Source organism: Apis laboriosa, unplaced genomic scaffold (genome assembly GCF_014066325.1).
Source record: "Apis laboriosa isolate Shangri-la unplaced genomic scaffold, ASM1406632v1 scaffold23_cov150, whole genome shotgun sequence".
Lineage (NCBI taxonomy): Eukaryota > Metazoa > Arthropoda > Insecta > Hymenoptera > Apidae > Apis > Apis laboriosa.
The window spans coordinates 543,533-567,862 of record NW_025222452.1 but is presented as its reverse complement, the minus strand read 5'-3'; the positions used below and the strand labels follow the sequence as shown (position 1 = coordinate 567,862).

General features: G+C 32.7%; 1 protein-coding gene across 2 annotated transcripts; it reads right to left on the bottom strand.

Annotated features, from left to right (window-relative positions):
- Positions 1-244: 244 nt before the first annotated feature.
- On the bottom strand, positions 245-24,299 carry LOC122713213 (activating transcription factor 3). Of its 2 annotated transcripts, none has more exons than XM_043933452.1 (4): positions 24,203-24,299; positions 4,151-4,412; positions 3,453-3,589; positions 245-3,186 (listed from the first exon to the last, which is right to left on the bottom strand). In XM_043933452.1, exons 2-4 carry the CDS (start codon positions 4,386-4,388, stop codon positions 2,752-2,754), a joined length of 810 nt encoding a protein of 269 aa, XP_043789387.1. In that variant the 5' UTR covers positions 4,389-4,412; positions 24,203-24,299; the 3' UTR covers positions 245-2,751. The 2 variants fall into 2 exon arrangements, with proteins under 2 accessions (XP_043789387.1, XP_043789388.1); XM_043933453.1 differs by having other exon boundaries at positions 4,205-4,412.
- Positions 24,300-24,330: the final 31 nt, after the last annotated feature.

The window sequence follows — 24,330 nt, the reverse complement described above, 5'->3', positions numbered from 1 at the left end:
ATTTAAGGTTTAATAAGATTATATTTCCTTCCCTCTTTCCAAAGTATCTTTATTTATAAAATGAAATTATGAATTTTGTTTTGAATTGATTGTGACTGAGATATGAGAATGTAATATTAATATTGAATTCTATAATAAAATGTGTGTGTAGTATTTGTTTGAGTTGATAGTACATTTTTTCAATATTTACATTTTTATTTTTAAATTTATGAAATGATTGTAAGTAAAAATAAAGAATAGATAATTAGTATATATTGAAGGCACTTTTATTTAAAGAATAAAATTTTTCTTTAGGTTACAACGTAGGTTAAAATTTTGTCAGCCATTTTTCTAATTTCAATTTAATGTATTCTTTCTAAAGAAAAATAGCTGTCGCATGGAAAACCATGGCCAGGTACTCAGTAATAAAAGACAATAGTACGATTTTGTTACAATGAATAAAATCTTATATACTGTTTACTATCTTGTTATTAAAATTATTTTGTTTTTATTCTCTAGAAAAACTTTTTAATATACTTTACTAAAAAGACAACGAACCTATAGCCAGATACAATAAGCGACTGTATCTGGAATTTTAATAATGGCAGTATGTATTGGATAGAGCAAACATAATTATATCAAAATAAATTCTATCTTTTATTTTTAAAGAACCATCAATTTTATATCTAATTTTTTATTTAAAAAATTTTTTCGAATATTCCATAAACACGATCGGAATATTTTTTACTTAAAATAAAATGCAACACTTTTAAAGAATTTTAAAGAATTTGCATATTAAAATTTATTGCGCATTTTTAGCATGTCAATAATATTATCTTTTTGGTTCCTCCTCTCAATATGTTAAAGATAGAAAAAATTTGTATATAAATATAAACTTTGTTTCAATACATTTGATATACTATTACTTTCAGAACTTTGCATTAGTAAATAGACATCGATAATATATATTTAACATGTGTATTAAACTATTAAATACTCTCTTCGGGCAACTTAATAAAATTTATATAAAAAGCAAATATATATATAAATATATATATATATATATATTTAATGTATGTATATGTATAGCACCATATGTATGTGACTATTACATGTTCTTCCTGCGTGTTAAAGAAAAAAATATTCTTAATGCTTGTGCACGCTTTTTAATCTCTTGACAAAAAAATAAGAGGAAGACTTTATCTCACTTCACACATTTTATGAAGTGCAAGAAAAATCTTTTCCTTCGTTATATCAATCGGCGGTAACATTCCAAATGAATAAAAAGTATCTTTTAATCCATGGATTAGAAAAAAAGCGTTTCACTATTAATCGTAACATTCGGCTAAGTATTAAACTAGCTTTTGTAAATTGCAGAACGCATAAGCGTAGCCCAAAGTGCGTTTACTAATTTCTTTCCACCGATATAATCTTTTCATAAAAATAAAAATATTCTCTGATCGATATTTCTGATGGTTCTTTGGCATCCTTGTCGCTATTACTTCGTGTATTAAAAAAATTTCAACGATCACATGATCAGAGTTACAATATAAAAGAAAATTAAAAAATAAAATTTTTTCGTGCAAACGCACTGAAGAAGGGTAACTACCCACAAAATTGAGGTATGTCGTCGGTCATTGTCATTAATCGTCATGTATATATATATATCATATGTTTGTTAATGTTTGTAATGACGCGTATGTGTTTGACATGTGCGTGTCTGCGAGTGTATACGTATATAATAATATATGTAATTTGTATAAAATATGCACATTTCACAGTATTAAATATATCATTACGATTGCTCGTATAATTATAAGTATCCTTTGAGAACGCGTCACATAGCCACGTCCCAATATACGAGAGATAGTCGTAATCAATATCAGAAGACTTATTATATGCTGAGTTATACAAATTATACTTTTTTTTTCTCACTGGTAAATCGAGAAAAAGCGGTCGCATAAAAAATAATCGACATCGGATGCGAACCGCCATTTGTAAAAGAAATTCTCGACTTTTACTTAAAATAACGAAACACTTTTGCAATGCTCGACTATTTTTTATGACTATCTTTAAATTTTCGTAAATATTTTTTAATACAGAAATTAATACAAATTAAAATAAAATAAAATTTTTTTTTTCTTTTTCTCTTTTTTCTTTTTTCTTTTAATATTCGATGTATCAACATACTAATATTAATAAATCGAGTATCGCAAAAATAATTCGTTTCTATCTTATATTTATTGATTACATTAATTATATTTTAGAATGTCACAGTATTTATTTTCAAGGAATTGGTTACTTACTTTCAAGAAAGGGTTATTCTTAAGGAATGTCTTCAAGCGTTCTACATCGAACGTTTCGAGTGCAAAGGGATAATGTTAAGAAATAGAAGGAAAAAAGAAGAAAGAATAGGATGAAAAGGAGAAATAGGAGCGCGTTGTTATGTAAAGTATAATCAACTTACAAGCTATAGACTTGCGATTATAAGAAACGGGAGATTCGGTTTACCGGAAATGTTAAGAATCTTCGAAAGAATCTCAAAAACATACAAAATTCCTAAATTACCTCGACGACGCTTCCATCAATTAAATAGATGTTATTACTTTCTCGTGTCTTCTTGGAATGCATGCAACTGTTTTTTCACCATCAAACAAATATTTAAATTTTTAATGGAACCATGTATCATCTTCTTTAATCGGTAAACCAAATCTCCACGGAAACTAATCTTTAAATGGCGCGGTAGGCATTGTTACAACGTCGATAAAGCTACTAAACCGTACAACCTGCATCGGAGGTTGGTACGAATGGACTTCCTTGTCGGTAAAAGTCAGCTTCATACTCTTCCACTTTTACTGGATATTCTGTCACACAATTCTGAGGTTGGTTCAATGCTGGTGGAGGCTGCACGAAATTCTCCTGGTAACTGGGCAGCTGCAAAGGTTCTGCAAACTGTTGATACGAATTGTCTGTGCCACCTTGTTTCAGACAAGTCGGTCCATGGAGACTTAGCATGTCTACAAGCCTACGCCTTTGCGTCTCCAGTTCCTGAATCTGCGACTTCAAGTCGTGGTTTTGCGTTTCGAGGATTTCTGACTCGTGCACCAAAGTCACTGTTTTTTCACGCTTCTTCAGTCGACACTTGGTAGCAGCTATCTTATTCCGTTCGCGCCTTCTTCGACGCCTCTCCTCATCCTCTGGCGTTAACTGCAAAAATTATTTAATTAATAAAATGTACAAATCAATAAAATGTTACAATATTTCTGTAATATAATATGAAAATAATTTATCTTATAGCTTAACGATTGAATTCTTGATCGGAGCAATAAATAAGAGAAGAAAATTGATTGGAATAAATGTCCGGTTTGACTCGAAAACCCGTGAAATCGATGAAACGACGACTTACAGCGCGAATTGCCGGACATCACGACTGGCTTTATCGTTTAAACGAGAATTATGTGAAGATTTCTTACTCCACCGCGGTTATTATTGTTGCCCGCTTCTTCTTCCTCCTCGTCATCCGCACTCCCGTCTTCCTTCTTTGTCTTTTTCTTCGTGTCATCCCCACTTCCGTTGGCTCTTCTTTTCGTTTGTAGCGTCAACTTCAATCCTATAAATATATTAGATATTTAATCACACAAATTGTCATCGAAGATGAGAACAAAACAATTTTTCTCAATATATATATATATATACGTAGAATATAACTCATTAAAGTAAATTGTGATCCATTAAAATATATAAAAAAATCATTGATTAGATTTTGCAATCGGAAAATTAAATGCTAATGTTTTATATAAAATCCTTTTCTAGATATAAAGCAGAAATTTTGAAGCTTTAAATATTATTCTATCGTGATTAAATATTTAAAATTTTTTTCTTTAAATCCCTATTAATTTTATAATTTTGTAATAAAAAAAAAAGAAATATATTATCAATTTTCTCTATAATTTTTTCTTTTTTTCGAAATACATTAAATAAGAATCACAACTATACTTTTTCCTACCCTTTTTCTCTTCTAAAAGATTCTCCTACCATATATCAGAATCACCATTAAATCCTGGATAACCTTGGATGTATCGCGAGATTCGGGGGGAAAGAAAGAAGAATAGCAAAAAATCTGCGGAGAGAAGTTGGTAGGATATTATCAAGGCCACCACCGGATGGGTACCTTCTTTAATGAGCTGACTACAGGTGTGCTGAACACTCGGTGGGCTCGGCTCACCGCTGCTAGTCGAATCCGTACGATCCCTGCTCTTCTCGTTCGTGTAGCCCTCGAAGGGATTGGTCATGGCGATGAGGGAGTTTACGATTTCCGGTGTCCTTGGTGTGACCTCGGCCGCCGCGACACCGAGAAGACTCGCGGCAGCCGCTGGACTAGGATTCACGTTCACATTCAGGTTGTACATGATCGGTTTAGATTACCATTTAACCTGAAACAAGAACAGAGATTAAGAGTGCGGATGTGCGGTTGATAGTTCGAGTTGGTTGAATTAATATCTCTTTGCTCTTTACATTCGAGTTTCGTTTGTGTCGCGGAATCATTTTATATCAAATAACGATATTAAATATCTTTATTAAATAATTTTTTAAAATTTACTTTACTTTTTTGTTTCGATAAATTTTCTTCGAATAGATATTGAAAATTTCTAGTCTATTTAATTTTTTAAAGAATTAAACAGGTTTGATAAAGAATAAAAAAAAGAATAAATGATATATGTTATATCTAGAGAATAAGATGTATAGGGATGAAGGTTCTTGGCTGAAACCCAATAATACGTTTCGCCTGTTCTCTCTATTAAAGAATTCCAAATATTTTTTTGCAATTTAATTTTTCATTTTCAAAATTTGTTTATAAGGGATAGAGAATTAAAATCTTCAAATAATTTGTTTGAGCAAAAGTATTTGAAATGTTTAGGCAAATTTATCGAAAATTAAGGAGTATAGTTTAAGCTTTTGGAATCGATGATTTTGTAAGGAACAGATTTTGAAGAATCGTGAAATTTGAGCTTTATACCATCAAACTTTTAAAGTTGATTTGAAACAAATAAAAAATCGCTCTTTCATAAATGTTAAAAGATCTTATCGCATTAATGACTTAGCATCTCATAACATTAATGATTCTCTTTGTTTTTTAAATAATTATTTCCGTTTGGAACGGAAGAAAAACAAGTTTATCGATTACGCTTCGTGGAATTATTTAATAAGATGGTTCAAGAAAAAAAATAAAAATAAAAAAAGAAGAGAAGTAAACAAAAATAGAAAATTTTTCGAAACATTTATTCCATTTCTGTCGATTTATCTTCCTATCAAACCTATCTCCATAATGCACGAAATTAATAATGTCGCTGATAAAAACGAAATTTTTCTAGTCTGCGGCTACGTTCTTGGGGAATTTCAAACTCCTGATAGTGCCAACATCCTTAATTGCGGTTTTTCCCAATGCGGGTATCAAATTAATCGGTGAGGAATAAACGTGGCGAAAGTTTGCAGTCATTTTCGAATATTTTTAAATACGTTTTTAAATACGTTCGATGCCAAAAAATTAAATTAAAAATTAAATATTTCAATATTTTTTCGTCGGAGATAATTCGTTCATTTAAGTGAACGAATTAACAGATTTTCTAAGCTATTGAATGATGCTTTAATGTTGATTTACTAAAGTTAACTGGATCTCTGGTCTTTTTATTGTGCATTCTTCTTTCCGGGGAACAAGAAGTTTATTGATACGGCCTTGGAAGCGTGGCTATTGAGCTCGAATAAATGCGAGAACAATGTTGAATTCAAATCGAAATGGTTGATAGCGGAACCGGAAACCAAAAGATCCTTATCGATTAGTCAGAGTGAGACCAATTTTATATCAAAATGTCATTGGTGTAATAACATTGTAACGGGATTGAACGATCAAAATAATCGATTATTAATAATTAAATACGATTAAATATACAGATAGAATTTACAAATACATAAAAGAATTATACTTCAAACGCGATAAACGTGATCCAAACGTATCATTCAAATCTACTTGATTATATATAAAAAAAAAAAAAAATTCCAGCACAGGAAGTTCCAAGACAAAAAAAAAAAAACAAAAGTTACCTTCCCTCCAACGCATCCTTCTATCGTTCCATAGCCTCCGAAAATCACGATTCTCGCGCTCATTATCTCTCGCACGGTATCTGCCACCTTCCGGTAACCTTTTCCATAGGCAGAGCGGCACGCTTACGTAATTCGGCTCGCGGATCGCAAAAATAACGAAGTCGAAAAGAACGACTTCGTGCAGGACGCGCGAAAAACCGTCGCGCGGACGTGGAGGCGGAAAGGAGGCAGTGAAACGGAAGGGGGGAGGGGAGAACGTTAAAAGCTTGTCAAACAGCCGTCAAAAATACATTTTGACGGGCCCACGTCTTGTCTGCCGTCTCCTCTAAAGCGAAACAGCGCGTCCTCCAGTTAGTTAGGTTTGTTTTCAACCATCGAATTCTTCGGATCGTTCCTCCGTTGCCCAACCTCCTCTTCACAACGACGGGGACCTCCCTTTCCCTCGACGTTTCTGCCTCTCGTTCCTCGTGAGAGTGCCAGTTCGATGCACGAATATTATACCAGAGAAATATTGTACGGAGAGGGAGAGAAAAGGGGGAGGGAGGGAGAGGGAGAGAAAAGGGGGAGGGAGGGAGAGGGAGAGGGAGAGGAGGAGAGGGAGAGACACGTTTCGTAAGAATTTTATCGTTCCGTATTCGGAGCCTAATGCCCTTGCAACTCCTCCTCCGCCACTCCGCTGCTTCCAGAGAGCGGTCCTCAGAGAGGATCGTGGGACGGTCGCGAGTACCCACCAACCAAAAAGTCCACTTCCTCGGACCGGATCCAGTCTCCTACGAATTCGATGTATCGTTGGCCGGACTAACCGAACAAGACGTATATATACCCACTGACCTATATGCTGGTACAGGAAAAACAGCGATTTTGGATCTTCGGGGGATTTGTATTCGAGGCTATGTGGAGTTTGAGCGTGAATCTCAGAAATGTCGAAAGGAGGGATATATAGGAATTGATGGATAGAGAGAGAGAAAAAAAAAAAAGAAAGATTTTTCATTTTTTTTTTCGAAAAAATTCACGACATTTCTTTTTTTTTCTGTCGAAGGCAAAATATTTTAAATTTTCGAGAATATTCAATCTGTATGATAATAATTTCGCTTGGCGTATAAATAATTCGTGTAAAAATTACGATCGATTTATTCATTTTATTATAGCGATTCTTTTAACGATAAAACAAGAGTTAAAGATCGGGCAAATAAAGGAACGAGTGGGTCTAATTTCCTCTTGTCATTTTCTCTCGCTGTATTTATTCGCACCGATTAAACGGAAAGATGATAGAGAGGATGGAGGAATCCAGCGAATCGAGGCCACGAAGTGGAAGAAGGAAGAACGCTTAGATTTTGAAATTGAGCTCTACGAAAATAACCTGGCGAGCAAAATCGCGAAACAAAGCGATACATTTCCCTCGTTTACGCTTAAATTTGCAATTCAATTAAATTTTTTCGTGTATACGTAAATTGCTCTTTCTTTTATTATATATACGTTTCATTAATTAAGAATTAAATATGGATTTATAGAATATTACATACTTTCGTCGAAAGATACAAAGTCTATTGGATATATTTGTTTTTCAGTTTTTTTTTCAAATTGTTTAAATTCTCGAAAGAATAATAATAAGATGTAGATTCTTCTAAATGCTTGTTTCTTTCGTCATTTCGTTATTTATTGGAACAGATTAAAAGATCGTAGATTTTTTTTCTTTTCTTGTTTTCTTCTTTATTACACTAATAAATTGTTCTTTTAAAATAATTTTAAAGATTTTTGAAAACCTCAAGGTAGAAATATCCGTGCAGTGCAATTTTATGACGAGGAAAATATATCGAAATATCCCTGTAGCTAAATGTTTCTTCGAATTCTCGAATTTTTTCGAAGAATTTTCTTTATATTTTATTATTCGTGTCTATTTTTAAAAAAAAACGCGAAATTTCATCATAATTCTAGAAATAATAAACCATCGATGCACGATAAAACTCGATCGATAAAAAATTAAAAGAAAGAAAATTTAATCTTTATCTCATAAATCCATAAAAATAATCGACAAGTTACCTAACGAATTTCCATAAAATTTAAAAAATGCGGAGATCGCTGAAAATAAAATCGAAGCAAAAAAAGAAAAAAAAAAAAATTGCAACGAGAGATGGCGACGATTCGTAAGAATCGTTTTGGAAGCTCTCGAAAATAATCGATCGAGTGCAACACACCGATCGAATACGTAATCGGTACGCTTATGTAAAGCTCGTAGAGCGATGCAATGGATTGAAATAATAATCGGAGAACCCAGTTTGTTTGAATGGAAACAGGTGTCCGATCGAACCCGTCGCCGCTGCATACTGTTGTAAAACGTATAAATAGAAATCGTTTGATTTTGACGTATGCCACGAATACCTCGGTATTTGGCTGATCTTCCGCCCAAAAATTCTCGAGAGAGACTATGCTTTCGATTGTTGCCACTTGCATCGTCAAGCTTCTTCGAAAATCTTCTCTTTTTTTTCCCCCCTTTTTCTTTCTTTCAAAAAAAATAATTTTCTCAGATTCATCATAAGAAGCAACAATACAAAATCTAAAATCGTTTAAATTTTTCTTCAAAATTTATCACTCTCGAAAAATGTGTCTCTCGATAAAAAGTCTCGATCGATCTCGTCGAACAAAGACTCTGCAATTTATAAGCGGCATTATTTCGTCTGTTCAAGGTACAGGCTATTCGTAGAGTGTGGCCTAATAATAAGCTCACTTCCGATTCGCAAGGTGCCGCGAACTTATTGTACCTAAGTGCGCTCGTTGTTGTTGCGCCAACAGACAATCCGCTCTCCTGCCTCCCTTTCCCGCTGGAAATTTTATCGATTTTATCTTCGACTGTCTCTGAACAAACGGGGGAAGAGAGAACATAGAGAGGCCATTGTTGCCTTCTCGAATTCGGTTGGTGATCACGTTCAAGGTGATTGTACGATCGATTTGGGAGTAGGTTCAGGATAATCAGTCGATAAAAGCGATTCGAAGGATTCGAAGAACCGTTGTGTATATTAGTTGATACACGGAATTGAGGACACATCGAGTGTTTGGTAAAAGGTTTTCGAAATTTTTTTACGCGACTGGAAAGAAGTATATTTGAATTTTTGAATAATTGTTTTAACTCGTGCATGTGTTAACGAATGGTAGGAAAATATCGATGTTTCTCTATCTTTAAATCGTTCATCTCGAACAGATGTTATTACACCTATCATTCTGCAGTTTATATCATCCGTTTTAAAACATTCACTTTATCGAAAGTAAATCTCTTTAAAAAAAGATTCGCATTGCTCTTGCAAAACATCTTTTTACAAAAACACAAGCGTCACGAGTAGGAAATTTTTAAAAAAGCCGAGGAAATTTTTTAAAACGTTCCAATCTTGTTGACTGTTGGATTTATATTGCTGTAAATCTTCGATAATCCGAACGTGTCGTTTCTCGAACATGATTTATTTTCCTTCACTGTCGTTTTAGTCAATTACCGTTGACGTTATATTTAAATATTTCATTTTCATTTTGTAGAAAAAAAATGCGAAAAATCATTGGAAATAAATGCTGACAATTGCTGTTAAAAGATTTGCTCGATATAATAATTCATATATTATCCGAATATTAAAGAAATTTTAAAAAATAACGTGAAAAATATTTGTTCAAAAAGATAATATTAAAAGATATTTAGATCTTCCACAAGAAAAGCATTCAGAGGCAAAACATATTGCAAAACATATTCAAAAGGCATATATAATCAACTTATGCAAATTTTATACCAGTTTCATATCAGGTTATAAATATCTGTTGATTATTCCATATTTATTCGGATTATCTAAGAGCTGAGAAAGCAATAAATACGTAATTTTAATTAAACGTAATCGAGCAAAAATTCTTTTCTCTTTTTAATTATTTTTATTAATTTTATTCTTTCTGCATTTATTCCTTACATTTCAACGATTGCTTAACCTCTCTACTCCCTTTTTTCAAATTATCCTTGTATCATTCCTTTTCTTTTCTGTTTGTTATCTCACAAGTTTGAAAAGTTTTCTCACAGTTAACCTCCTTCTAATCGCTCCTTTCATGGTATCTCTGGACAATTCTGTGTTAAACGTTTTCTTCCATCGACTCCTCTCATTCTGCGTAACCTTCTTCCTCAACCTTCTTCTTTCGGATATAAATTAAATTTATAACATCCATGTTCTGCAATCGTGTACTTGTTTTTCTTCTAAACACTTACACAATGTATATCTAAACAAACTGGTGGATTATATATTACAATAACATACTTCAAAGTACTCTTTTACTACGTAGAAAATTGTTATCCGCATCTTAAAAAGATACCACATGATACCACTCAACAAAAATTGATGAAAAATTTTTGAGAATTTTTTCAATTTCCTCCCTCTCTCGTCCAATATCCTTCAATCCATAGCTCAATCCATTGTAGAAAAAAAAAAAAAAAAAAAAAAAAAGAAAAAACCAAAGAAAAGATGTCTAAGCTTTTTACCAAGTAGGAGACGTGATCGAATGTTTTTCACGGAGCTTAAAGCGTATAGTGCATCGAAACGGCATGTAACGAGCACGAGTCATAAATACACCGGCAACGATATATCGAAGGTGCCCCCAAAAAGCTTTGGGACGCGTCGAAAATCCCGGCTACGCGATCGTCTTTCGCGTGCACAGGACCAGATGGCAATTAATCTTTCCACAATCCTCTAACCGACTCCCTTTCCTCCAACATGTGCCATGCTTCTCACCCTAAATCCCGCAACGCGCGACGACACTTCCACTGCGTATCGTGACGAGGAATATCTATCTACCGATACCCTCACTCATATAATGGATAAAATATTTGAAAAGATCTGTGCACTATCAAAGGAACTTCGATAAGGGAATTAACCAGATATCAATCGAATTACTAATTTTTTCTCCAACGAAACGAATCAAAAACATTCGTTAAATTTAATTGGAAATAGATACTCGCACAAGTCGAGAACTTCCCTTCTCGAAAAAGAATTGGAAGTGTAAATATCCTCGATGCTTGAATAAATACTGATCGCGCCAAATGCGTTTTGCAATGTTGCGCAATTATCTCGCATTCCTCCGTTCACACGGCGTACGATGGGACGATAACGCGAGAGAAGTCTTATGGTGTGGCCTGTCGAAAGTCTCAAAGGAAAGAAGAGGGCGCAATGCACGTGAACGCGAGCAGGACAGAAGAGAGAGAGAGAGAGAGAGAGAGAGAGAGAGAGAGAGGTTTGTAGCGAGAGAGCGAAGGAGCTTGCGCAACCGGTGCCCATCTGGCCAGAAAGCTTTTATCGTGCTTTTTCGGTCGTACGGTCGTCGACATAAGCGTGGGCGGCCTAATTCCTACGGCTGTCGTTTCTGCAACGTACGCGTCCGATCGCCAATAGAGAAAACAGACGACCACCAACCAGCCCACCTCCTCTCTCTCTCTCCTCCTCCTCCATCGAAATCCCATGAAACTCCTACGAAACACGCGACCAGTTCACCAGTTTACGAGCCTCCATTCCTTGAAACCGTGGAAACCAGCCTCGAACGAATCGGAGATAAAAAAAGAGAAACATCGAGATGTCGGGAGAGGAAAGAGATCGGACGACGAGAAGGGTGTGGAGTCGGGATGGAATGTAAGAGTGCAAAAAAAAAGAAAAAGAAAAAAAATGTCAATATCTGAAAACACAGCACAATCTAAAACTGTTTGGAAACAAATTCGAAAGATTGAACAAAGTGGATCTAAGAATTCTCTGAAGAATTTAAATCTTTGACAAGCTTAAGGAGGAATTGGAAAGATATCGAGAAACTGGCGCAGTTTGAAACTGCGGGAGAATAAGAGAGCAAAAGATCGAAATGTTTACAAGTTTCGTCAACAAGAGACAGTGTGATACATTGTGACGTGCAACAGACAAGTTCTGACTCTCTGCTTTTGATGGAATCATCTGTTACGATAATAAACTCAATCTCGGGAAATCGGTAAATCGGTAAATGGCTCGTTCAAGAACTTTGAAAGCTTAGAGAACTTGGTTTATATTTTCGATAAACTTTTTTTTTTTTTTATAGATAGCTGTATACGTGTAACAAAAACCGAAGGAAGAAAATAAAAATGTTTAAAAATATGTTCCCCCGATATGAAATGGAGATCATTTGTTCGAGACACGACAAAAATATATAAACATCGAATTTTATTTGAAATTCGTAGCAGATGTAAATCAAAGAGTCAAAGGGATTAACACTATAATACTTTCAATTTTCTTCTCTTAATTAATCCAATATCATCAGCCAACGTTTCAAAAATTTTTTTCAACATATTCTTTAATATATCTATAACGACTTTCTTCAAAAAATTTGTTCGTTTAAGATATATATATTTTTAAATTTGCCAAATTAATTATTTCGTTTTTTTCGAAATGTTTTATCTTCAATTTCTGAACGAGTATATTATGATAACGACACGACGATAATCCATCGTTGTGAAATAAATTTCCACTGGGTAAATTTTGTAGAGCGGCAATTCGCGAGGAGGGGAGAGAAAGAGAGAGAGAGAGAGAGAGAGAGAGAGAGAGAGAGAGAGAGAGAGAGAGAGAGAAAGGTTACGAGACTTTTTTTCATAAACATTCAGGCGGCTTTGAGTTAACGGAGCTCGAAGCGAAAAGAATAGTGAAATTGGAGGCAAGGCCGTCGTAAAAAAAATGCACGAGGGGAAACGACGATAAAGCACGAACCTGTTGGAAGGAACAATACGCGTTGGCCAAGCGATTTCAACTAGCGGTGAAGGTGAGAGGTCGCCGCGGGAGAAAAGAGTTCGAAAAGTCAATGCCTTCGAGCGCTTGTCAAAGTGTTGCTCACCATCGCTTTCTAAAGAAACAAATTTCGTAGCCGTGGAACTGGATTCTCCTCTGGAAGAGGAGAGGGTTTCGTTATAAATTATCTTTCTTTCAACGTCTTTCCCCCTTTACAAGACTTTACAAATCAATTGTATCATCGAGTGTGTGATACGCGCATGCGTATGGGGTACGGAATTTTAATTAAAAATAGAGGACTTGAAAATCTCAACCCTTTCTCAACGTGTATTAAAAAACGAGAGAGAAAAAGATTTCATCTTTTTCCTTTTTTCCTTGATCTTAATACGGCACGAGAAAAAGATTCAATTTCTCTTCTCGAGATGTTATTCAAAGAGAAAAGAAAAAGAAAAAGAAAAAAGAAAAGAATCATTTCAAATTTGTTTTACCTTTCGGCACAGCTCGACTCGTCTCACAATTAAGCCGATAATTAAACGCCACGGGAGAAGGGTGATCAAGATCGAAAAAACGAGTTGGATTCGAAGGAAGAAAAGAAAAAAAAAAAAAAAAAAAAAAAAAATCCGAAATTAGCTTTACACATTGAGAGAGGGGGCAGACCCTGAGAAAAAAAAAAGATTACACGAAGGGGAACAAGAATATTACGACGCTATCTGTCCCAATTATACGAGTTTAATTACGGTAAATTATTTTATCGGTATCGCGAACCATGACGATATTTATTCCAAATCGTGATTCTACATTTGCAAACTATTCACCTATCTAAATGAAGATCTTCTTATGGAAACAATTCATTGAGGGTGTAGATAGTTTTTCTAGTTATCCAGTTGTCCTTGATCTGTACGATGTATAATAATATTTATTATTCCGGTATATTTTATACATCTTGATAAAACGTGTAATTCATTTTATATTCTTCCAACTTTTACTTTACTTTTATTTATTAAGTTGTTTTTTTCTCTTCTGTTTTCTAATAGTTGAATACTTTCGAAAAATTCACAATCGATCAAATATACATGTTTAAATTTAAATTTCAAAGGAGCACGAGAGTGTTTTGCATCGAGGTTTTGCGTAAAGTTCCATTTTAATCCCTTCCAGAGATATGCAAATGTTGGAATGTTGGCGAAACCCGCACGTTAAGTTCGATTAAATACATGTGTTGAGCTACCGAGCAATTAAATCTATCTTACGATATTCTTTTAATCAAAAAAGAAAGATTAAATTCCGCGGATTTCTACGAATAATATCCTACTTTCTTTATTTTTTATTCTATTCTTTTATTCTATAAAGAAAAAATATTTTAAAAGGATGATTTAATCTTTCCAGAATACTAAATCATCCGTCATGATATTTTTCTTCACTCGTGATAAAAATTGCATTTGGTATGGAAAACAAAAATTATTTAAATTAAAATCTTTCTTATTACGATTTATCAACGATGAACTTTACGATTCACCTTTGTTGGGCGTGTTATAATTAAACTAAAAAAAAAAAAGAATAAAACAAAGAAAATTTAAAAAACGACAAATAATCCGTAAAGAAAAAACGTTTAATTCACGAACTAATTCGTGGAAAATTCGATGCGCTGTATTTCTCAAAAGTGAAATGTAGATGGGGTGTCTTAATACGAAAACACAAACGTATCGAGTATCGAGATAATTACGACAAATAATCTAAATATAAAGAAATTTAAAACTCTCGAACTAATTTGTAGAAAACTCGATGCGCGCATTTCTCAAAAGTGAAATATGGATACGGTGTCTTAATACAAGCACCCTACGGACGGAGCTGCTGCTCGAAACAAACATATTGAATGTCGAGATAAAACGAGAATTGTTGAGGATAGCGGCGACCAAGTCGGCCAATCGATATTCCAATCTAATTAACGCAACACTATTTTTCTTTTATCACGAAAGATTGTATATTAATCAACACTTCCGTTCGATAAATTATTTAAGGTTAAAATTTAATTTAACCGCGGATTAAATTACCTACATACTCACGTGAAATAGAAGGAAGAAGGGATTATCTTCGACTTAATCCAACCATATTCCAATCTAATTAACGCAACACTATTTTTATCACAAAAGACTATATATTAATCAATACTTTTGATAAATTATTTAAGATTAAAATTTAATTTAACCGCGGATTAAATTACCTACATACTTACGTGAAATAAGAATAAGAAGAAAGAAGGGATTTGTCTTCGACTTAATCCAACCATATTCCGATCTAATTAACAACACTATTTTTTTTTTATCACAAAAGATTGTATATTAATCAATACTTTTGATAAATTATTTAAAGTTAAAATTTAATTTAAGCGCGAATTAAATTACCTACATAGCTACATACGTGAAATAGAAGAAAGAAGGGATTTGTCTTCGACTTAATCCAATTATATTCCAATCTAATTAACAACACTATTTTTCTTTTATCACAAAAGATTGTATGTTAATCAATATTTCCATTTGATAAATTATTTAAGATTAAATTACCTACATACCTACGTACGTGAAATAGAAGAAAGAAGGGATTTGTCTTCGACTTAATCCAACTTACCATTAACCATTAATCAATACTTTTGATAAATTATTTAAGGTTAAAATTTAATTTAACCGCGGATTAAATTACATACCTACTTAAATAATACCTACATATATGAAATAGAAGGAAGAAGGAATTTATCTTCGACTTAATCCAACCATATTCCAATCTAATTAACGCAACACTATTTTTATCACAAAAGACTATATATTAATCAATACTTTTGATAAATTATTTAAGGTTAAAATTTAATTTAAGCGCGGATTAAATTACCTACATACGTGAAATAGAAGGAAGAAGGAATTTATCTTCGACTTAATCCAACCAGCCATACGTTCATTCGGAATCTTTGTTGAATCCGTTCGGGCTGCGCGAACGATCGTAGAGATTTCAAGCGATTCGTTGGATCGAACGCTTGGGTTGATTGCTGAAAACGCCGAACGATCCTGGCGTTTCCTACGCACGCTCTTCCCGCATACTATGTTTGGCGTTCGTAACGAAATTTATGCTTCCTGTCCAACCGTAATGCGACCACACGCTCGTTGTCCGGCCATATAATTTACATACGCTGCCGGTTTGCGCGCGCTTTGTCTATGATCGTGTCGCGAGAAGGAAGAAGAGGAAACCGCTGAAACGAATTTATATATACATGGCATGCTTCTATGCCACACGTGCATGCACATTTTTATTATCGTCATACGATTTAAATTTTAACTCTTTTTTCCTATCGAGAAAATTCTGTTTTCTCTTTTTTCTCGATACGTCATTCGTCGAAAACGAATACTTTGCGTATATTATAATTGCCTCGATTTGTTGAAACGTATTTGAAACATTCGTGAAATTCTTCCAATTATAGATAGAACGAGGAAGGCAATTATGTTGGCGATGTATAGTTTCGAGAATACAGTCTCGATTGTATTCGTTGCAAAAATGTTTTTACCAAGTATCGCAAGGCATTTATGTTACATCATAATTCGCGCAGAACAAAGTGCGCGCACGACGCTCGTAAAAACGTGAATAAATGTTCCATTCATAAGTTTTTCCTCCTTTCAAACCAAATATTGGAATTTTCGAAGACCATGATTCTTCCTTTCTAAACGATCGTTACGCGCTCTCCGTCTGCCTCTTTCGAAGAAACAGTTGAGAAAGGAACAATTAATGGAGATTGATGCCTTTCAAACCCGCATGACTTTATTCCTTCTTGGAGAATCATTGCCGGCATACGGGCGCAAATTTTTTTTATCGTATCCGAAAAAGTTCACGAAAAGCCAAACATCACGAAAAAATACGAGATTCGTTGAGAATTTTATCTGAATAATTTTCGTTCACGGAACAAGATTCTCCCGTCTATTTGTACGAGAAGAGAGAAGAATTCTTTTCTTTCGTAAGATTTTCCAATGTGTCATAATGTGTTGAACACGTTATTTCGTAATCACGAGCGTCGAAAGTGGCGAGGTGCACAAAGCAACGGTATTTTGGAGAAAAATTGCTTTAACTGTTCTTCGTGAAACGGCAAAATTATTCTTCTTATTATTCCATTTTCTAAAATCACTCGCGATGGACGTACTCTCGAGGGAGTTGGTGGTTGCAACTCTCGTTTCAACGAGTCGGTGATCGACTTTAAGATAAATCTAATTGCCAGGAAAGTTACCATCGATGAATGGACAGTGAATAGAGACCGAGTAATAGTTAAAGGTTCACGGAATAAAGATTAATAAGTCTCCTCTCTGAGCAGACATCTAATGGCAGATAAGTAGATATCTGTTAGCATTGAAGGATACACGAGAAACTTGGAATTCAACATTGCAGAAATATTTATAGAATTCTTTGAAATAAAACGATGGTACAATGCTGAATGAAATATTAATTATTATCTCGAGAAATCTTCGTTCCCCTTCGTTTTTATCCCTTATAATCTCCTCTCAATTTCCTCTCCGTATAATCCTTCCACTTGTAATTCTTCAACCAACGCCTTCTCTCTAAACTCTAAACCAATATTTATCAACCTCGCTCGACTTTGCCAACAAATTCTCAATTTACTCGCTTCTGTATCATGAAACAAGCCCACTTAAAACAAGCTCTAGCATAACCGACCAAAAATAATTTCCAATAGGACCGAGGAAATCATCAAACGCGTTTCTTCGATCTTCGATCTTGAAAGTTTGGAGGAAATAAAAGCTCGACGACGAAGATACATACAACTGTAACGCGTCTCTGAACGCGATTATTTCTTGGAAAACGGTTTTCACCCAGAATTACCCGCTTAAACCATCGAAGAGAAGAGTTGGTTGAGCGATAAACAGGGTATATGCGGATTTCATACCGGATTTCAACGGTGTGTAAATTCGCTAAAGAGAGAAAAAGGAGCGTGTATCGTCGGCCGATCGAGCCAATCTCTAGCGTGTTTTTATTGTGTTTCGAGATTCGAAGCCGTAGGAAATTTCGTGGAATCGTGGGATATTCACGAGTAAACCAATTCAGAGCTTTAAGATCGCCGAGCACGTGCACGATCCAGCCTTTGAAATCCTCAGGATGTATCCATCCTTCTTTCTCTTTGTTTCTCAAACATCAAGATTATGTAATGAACGCTGGCAAAAGGTTCCATAACTTGTGGCTTCTTTGTACGACGATATTTTACGGTTACGATGGTGAACGATGAATGAAAATATTTAAAAAAAAAAAATAATTGGATCCTACGAATTTGTCATTTTATTCAAATTGATCGTGAAATTGAAACAAATATTTATTTTCGTATTTTTATAAAATGATATGATTCAAAGAAGATTGTGGAATTTTTTGGAAGTGCTGTTCAATCTATAAAAGTGATTAATATTTCAATTGTAATCCCCAAAAATTTTCTTTATATCGAAACGTGGCAAAAATTGCCAATTTTTCAAAAAATAATTTTTATATCGACACTCGCCATAAATATATCCTTTTCAGAAGACGAGAGACGAAGCGAAGATAGTAAATTTCGTTGACGTTGAATTCCATAACGGAGAAATAAATTGAAATAAAGACGTTTTCGATCGCGAAGATTTTACGGTTATTGTCACTAATTTTACCGATTCTAAATTATTCCTACAGTTTTCGATATGATGATGCCAACAAACGGTAATTTCGTATGAAATTATTGTCATACATTATATATATATATATATATATTTACAACCGTTTCGGATACTCGTACGTCGACAACATTCCGACAATTTAAAGAAGCGTTCACGATGCACACTTCGACTTCTCGCTTTGATCTCTAGTGACACAGATTTGTTGGCGTTTGTTCACGATGAATTACGAGCAGAATATTGTACATCGTTGCCCTTATGCCGTTGGAACACGGTAAAATATGTGCCATTAAAAGAACCGATTCGCGATTTAAAATTTCATCCCGAAAGAAAGTGGAAAGAATTGTTGAATTATTTTCACGATAGTTTTTGATACGAAGCTTTGATGAAATACTTTGATTATTACTTCATTCTAACGTTGTATCTTGCATAGAGGTTGATAAAAAAAATAATAAAAAAATAAAAATATGGATTAAAAAGTTGATAAAGTTTTATTGTGCATATAAAGTTATCAAATGTTGATAAATTTGTACGTAGATATAAAATGATCGAAAATCCCATAAAATTGAGATGTAAGTAATTATATAATGATATATACACATCAAAGCAAATAATGTAACGACATAAAATACGAATTAAGTATTGTAAGTAATAAAATATTAATTTAAGCAAAACTCTTACGTAACTTAATACTTGATTTATTACCAAATTAATATGTAATTGCATTAAATATAATTGTATCCAGAATTTCAAAATTAATAATAAAAGAAGAAACTTGGTAAAAAGATGTGAAAAGTGAGATACCCGAGTATTATCTGAATTACTTTTTATAATTAACGCGAGAAAGTGATGCAAAGGAATTATAATTATATACTTTTGAACGCACTATGAAATAATTGGATAAAAATAGAAAATTGTTGCAACAACAAAAAAATTATGCATCTAAGTATAATTAATTGCATGGAATAAATTAATTCATTTACATACTAATTTCACAATATCCTTTTATTAAAGATCATTTTTATACTCAATTCGAAATTTTAGCATTGCATTGAGATAAAAAATGTTTTCCATGATAAAAATTTATTTTAACTTTTTATTTCGTTTGTTTAAATTCTTCACTATCAGCCATTATAAAATGCCAACGTTAAAAGAACAAAACGCCGCGTTTTTTCCTCATGTACTTATGTAATACACAATATCATAATTACAATACATTATCGACAATAGACCCCGATAAGATACATTAAACTAATATACTCCTACCTTTTTTCCCTTCCTCGTTGCCTTATCTATTGTATCGTCAATTCGTTATGCGAAAGATTGTACTATGCAAATTTCTGCACAAATTATAAAATAACCTTCGAAAACAATTATTTGTACTATGAAAAATATAAGATAAAAATAGTCACTATATTTTCATATTTGAAAAATCTGCAATTTTTCTATATAGTATATATAGTATAGAAAAAAGTTGTGAACAAAAAGTATTTAAAGAATTCGAAATATAGATCGAAAGATACAACTTCTGTTATAAATTTCATGGTGAATCATAGTTGCAAGTATGTAGATAATTTTTTATGATTGTAATAAGAACGTAAAGCCCTTTTATCGTGAGAAATATCTAGCGATAAGAGTAAAACAGATCGATACCTATATCTCACCCACGAATGAAACAAATCGAACAATGTACTCATTGATCCGAGAAAGAATATGAAATAATTTAGAATGCTTTAAGTATCTAGGAATACTTGTTTAATCAATCTTGCAATCGCACTATCTTTCTTTTACATCAATATTTAAGATATTTTTTTTTTATAAAAAAAATATTTATAAAAAAAATGCCAAAAAGATATTTCCTTACTTGCATATTGAAATTTTTCACAAACGAAACGATTCATCTTGATAAAATTGGTCGATTTGGAATCTGTTATATCTTAAGCGAGAACATTATCGAGAATTTTGATCTCGCGAAGAAAATCGTGCGAGTCGCGCGTAAATCCTTTCCCTCGCCATTTCTTTACGATACGTATTAGCATTTTAAATTTAATCGGCATATTGACGCCCTTGAACAATAATGGCCTCCCCCGCCGATCCCCTTTTTTCCCTCGTCCAATCTCTCGATCTTTCACTGTGACAACTTGTAAATCCAGTTATATCATCTCTCGACTTTGTAATCAGCTGTGTGTAAAAAGATGGCTCGCGAATTCGCGGCCTCTAAGCGTGAACACGCATGCGCGCACATCTCTCGACAATAAATCAACCGTTTACGAGAGCTTTTATCCGAGTCCGCGTATTCCCTTGACCGCGCTAAATTCAATTAAGTTGCGTTCTATTATACACTAAGTTCCATGCTGATTTTGGAATAATTCGTTTTAATATATGTATGTATCCCTTTTTTACCTTTCTTTTTCTCCTAATGATAAAATTAATTTAAAATGATCGAGTCGAAAAAAGATATAAAAATGTTAATAATATAAATAATTCTCAAAAACTATGAAAACTAATACGTTAACAATTCTAAATCCTGTACTAATCTAGAATATAAAAAATTTAATCAATAATTTTAATAAAAATAACTCTACGCAATGATCAAAGAGATAAGAAAAAATCAATATAAATGGCGAATGCGTGTGCATAACGAATTAAGTTTGAAACCGGTAAGATTATATAGAGAAAGAAATGATGAAAGGAAGATAAACAGATGGCTGAAGGTATTCGTCTAGTTGCAATATTTGACGGCCTTCGACGTTATGGAAATGCGCACGCTATCTGACACACGTGCAGATCCTGTATGGGCGAGTTTCGATGCCGATGACAATCTAAGAAATCAAATGTCAATAAGGTCACGGTCATAAAAGAATGAGAAATCCCCATTGATCTACCAATAATAATTACTCAAACATGTTATAATTATATTTGATTATGTATCTCTAAAAATTCGTCTTTTAGAATAAATAAATCTACTCTATCATATTCAAGATTTCGAAAACATTGTTTGATTTTAAGTTAAATATTATCCATAAGACAGGAAATTTTCTTAAATTTATATTTATTATATATTAATGATTCTCAAAATAACGAATCATTTAATGACTAAATTTCTATTAAGATATAAAAAAAAATAGTCTGATAAATATTTATAAAATTCTTTCGCTATTATAAAGAAGAAAATAATTAGGAAATGTACATGCTTGATAAAAATAACAATAATTAACAAACAAGAATTCTGAATTTTCATCAACATATATTATTAATGCACGTTAAGAATGTGAAAATTTTGAAATTAATAAAAGTTCAAATATTTACACTTATATTTTTATTGAAAAGTATTGTATAAAAATTTGGGGAACTATAAACGAAAAATATATGGTAAATGTTACGCAGTTATTATGACTATCCAACCTTGTGACTAATTATCACGACTAGCAGATTGCACCTTGGGAAGATTGGCTCGTTTGCATAGTGAATGCAAAGATAAGATTATTGTTGTATAATGGTTATCAACCACAGAGGAAGTTTACAAATGAAAGTAAACATTTAAGATTCGTGACTTGGTGAATGCAAATTTCCATATGGAATTCAGTTCGAATTAATTATAAAAATTGCTTAAAATTTTCATTTTATTAAATATTCATTATTCTTTTAATTATATTTAAATTTAATTAATTATTATTTCCGATTTATTATTATTATTATAATTTAATTAAATATATTCTGTATATTAATTAAATCTATTCTTCTAACAACAAAAATTTCTTATACAAACGTTTCTTGTTTGCCGCATGAATATTATGTAACAATTTGTTTATATAAGAGTGCATTTATATTCGTCTGTAAATTTGTCATACAATTCTTTTGATATTTGCTAAAATTTTTATATAAAATATAATAAAATTATAAAGAAATTACTTGTAAGTAAATAAGTAAATAATTTTACTTTTCAATGATACCATAAGAAATCATTTATTGAAATATACAATGCAAATTAGAAAATAAAAATAAAAATGTATTTTTCAAATCGATTCATATTCATCAAGGTATGAACCATTGAATCAATAGATCATATCATAAATTTATTTTCAATATTCAATTTGTTTTCAAAATTCAAACTCGATAAAATAATATGTCTAATAAGAAGATATTTTTGTCAGCATTCTAAATAATATTGATTGAATAAAAAAAAATGTTTTAAATAAAAGATTATTAAGACATTCATAAAGTTTGTTTTTCCATGAGTAAATATGTTCTTTTGCGAGCATACATTTCCAGTAAACACTAAGTTGTTCATAATAAACGCAACTTCCCATTTAAGCCATCGTAATATGAGTTTTTATGATTACGGTTATTTGTGATCCTACTTAACTCCACTTTACATGCCAATATAAACATTATACTTTCATTCGCATACGCGCGAAAAAGATATTCGAATGATAGTAAAATCTCGAAAATTCTTTCTTACCTATATTATATTTTATATTATAAATGCATACATAAAACATATACATCTATAAAAAACTATAAATATATAGTATAAAATATCGTAAAAAAAGATTAAAAAACTAAAAAATATCATAAAAAAAGATACTTATATACTTATATACTTATATACTTTGAATGTTAGTTCGAAGTAAAATATTGTGCAATCAGGAGCATTGGTACCGTGTGAGGATACTATATAGTCTTTACTAGATTCGTGACAATGTTGCCAATGTTCTGTTTTGCTATATTTAAGATTCCCCACTACACCAGATGTTCTCCGTGACACTAATCATGCAGTATTACGGGTGCATCCTCAGGTGTCATGAGTCTATGCCAATCAAGAAATTCTCGAAACGAATCCATTATATTGTGGCAAATCGCAAGAACGATACACTTTTCATTTTATTGCCTCCACATAATCGCGAATGATATTGTCCGAATGATCTTTGCTGCACCTCTTTCGATCCGTATCGCTTGAATGCGATGAACGATATTCGACTATACAGCCAACTTCATATTCATAAAAACGAATTGTGACAATTATTTGAATCAAATTTGAAAAATTATGAAAAACAATCATTCTTGCGATTTTGATCAATAATATTTAGAATTTCGTTCGCAAATATATATAATAAAGAAGATATAATAAGAATTCAGATAGAAAAATATTCTTAGAAAAAGATAATGTAGTTTCGTAGCGTTTAACATATTCTTCTCTCGATTCTTGTCGTAATAATGCAACATGTTCGTAATAAAACTCAACTCAATAGTTGCACGACCTTGACTGCTTGCGAACTCGATTTTCGCGGTATTCTTCGATAAATATTACAGCTAATAATTTTATCAACTGTTTTATAATATTATTTTAAATTTCAAATAATATAAAAGAATTAATCGATAATCTTTTAAGCTCTTTCGAATTTTGACAAATATTCAATTCAAAATATTCAAAATATATCTTCAAAGAAAAAAATAAATAAAGTTATTTCACTAAATAAACATTGCTAAATTTGTAATGTAAATTGTACTTCTAATTTTAAAATACTTGACAATTTAAAAAGCCTAATAAAATTTCTCCCGTAGCTTCAATACATCTTATTGCATTTTCCGAACTACATTATACATTTATGTTATTAAAAATAGCCATGTACTCGATCTACAAAGAATTTTATCACATGCAGAGAAGACGGTTGTTTTAGGTGCGTGTACGGGTCCTACCTTTTCTATGCAAACGACAACACAACGTCCCGGTACGCCCCACACCGTCCTTCTCCGTCGGCTGCCGGCGCACGACTGTGGATAATTCGCGGTTGCGATCGGCCTAGATATATACGAGTTATATTTAG

Excerpts from the sequence above, each read along its gene's own strand:
- LOC122713213 (XM_043933452.1), bottom strand. The coding sequence starts at position 4,388 with ATGTACAACCTGAATGTGAACGTGAATCCTAGTCCAGCGGCTGCCGCG. Across the intron at positions 3,590-4,150 it reads TAGTCAGCTCATTAAAGAAG|GATTGAAGTTGACGCTACAA; the intron begins GTACCCATCCGG and ends ATATATTTATAG. Across the intron at positions 3,187-3,452 it reads ACAATAATAACCGCGGTGGA|TTAACGCCAGAGGATGAGGA; the intron begins GTAAGAAATCTT and ends TAATTTTTGCAG.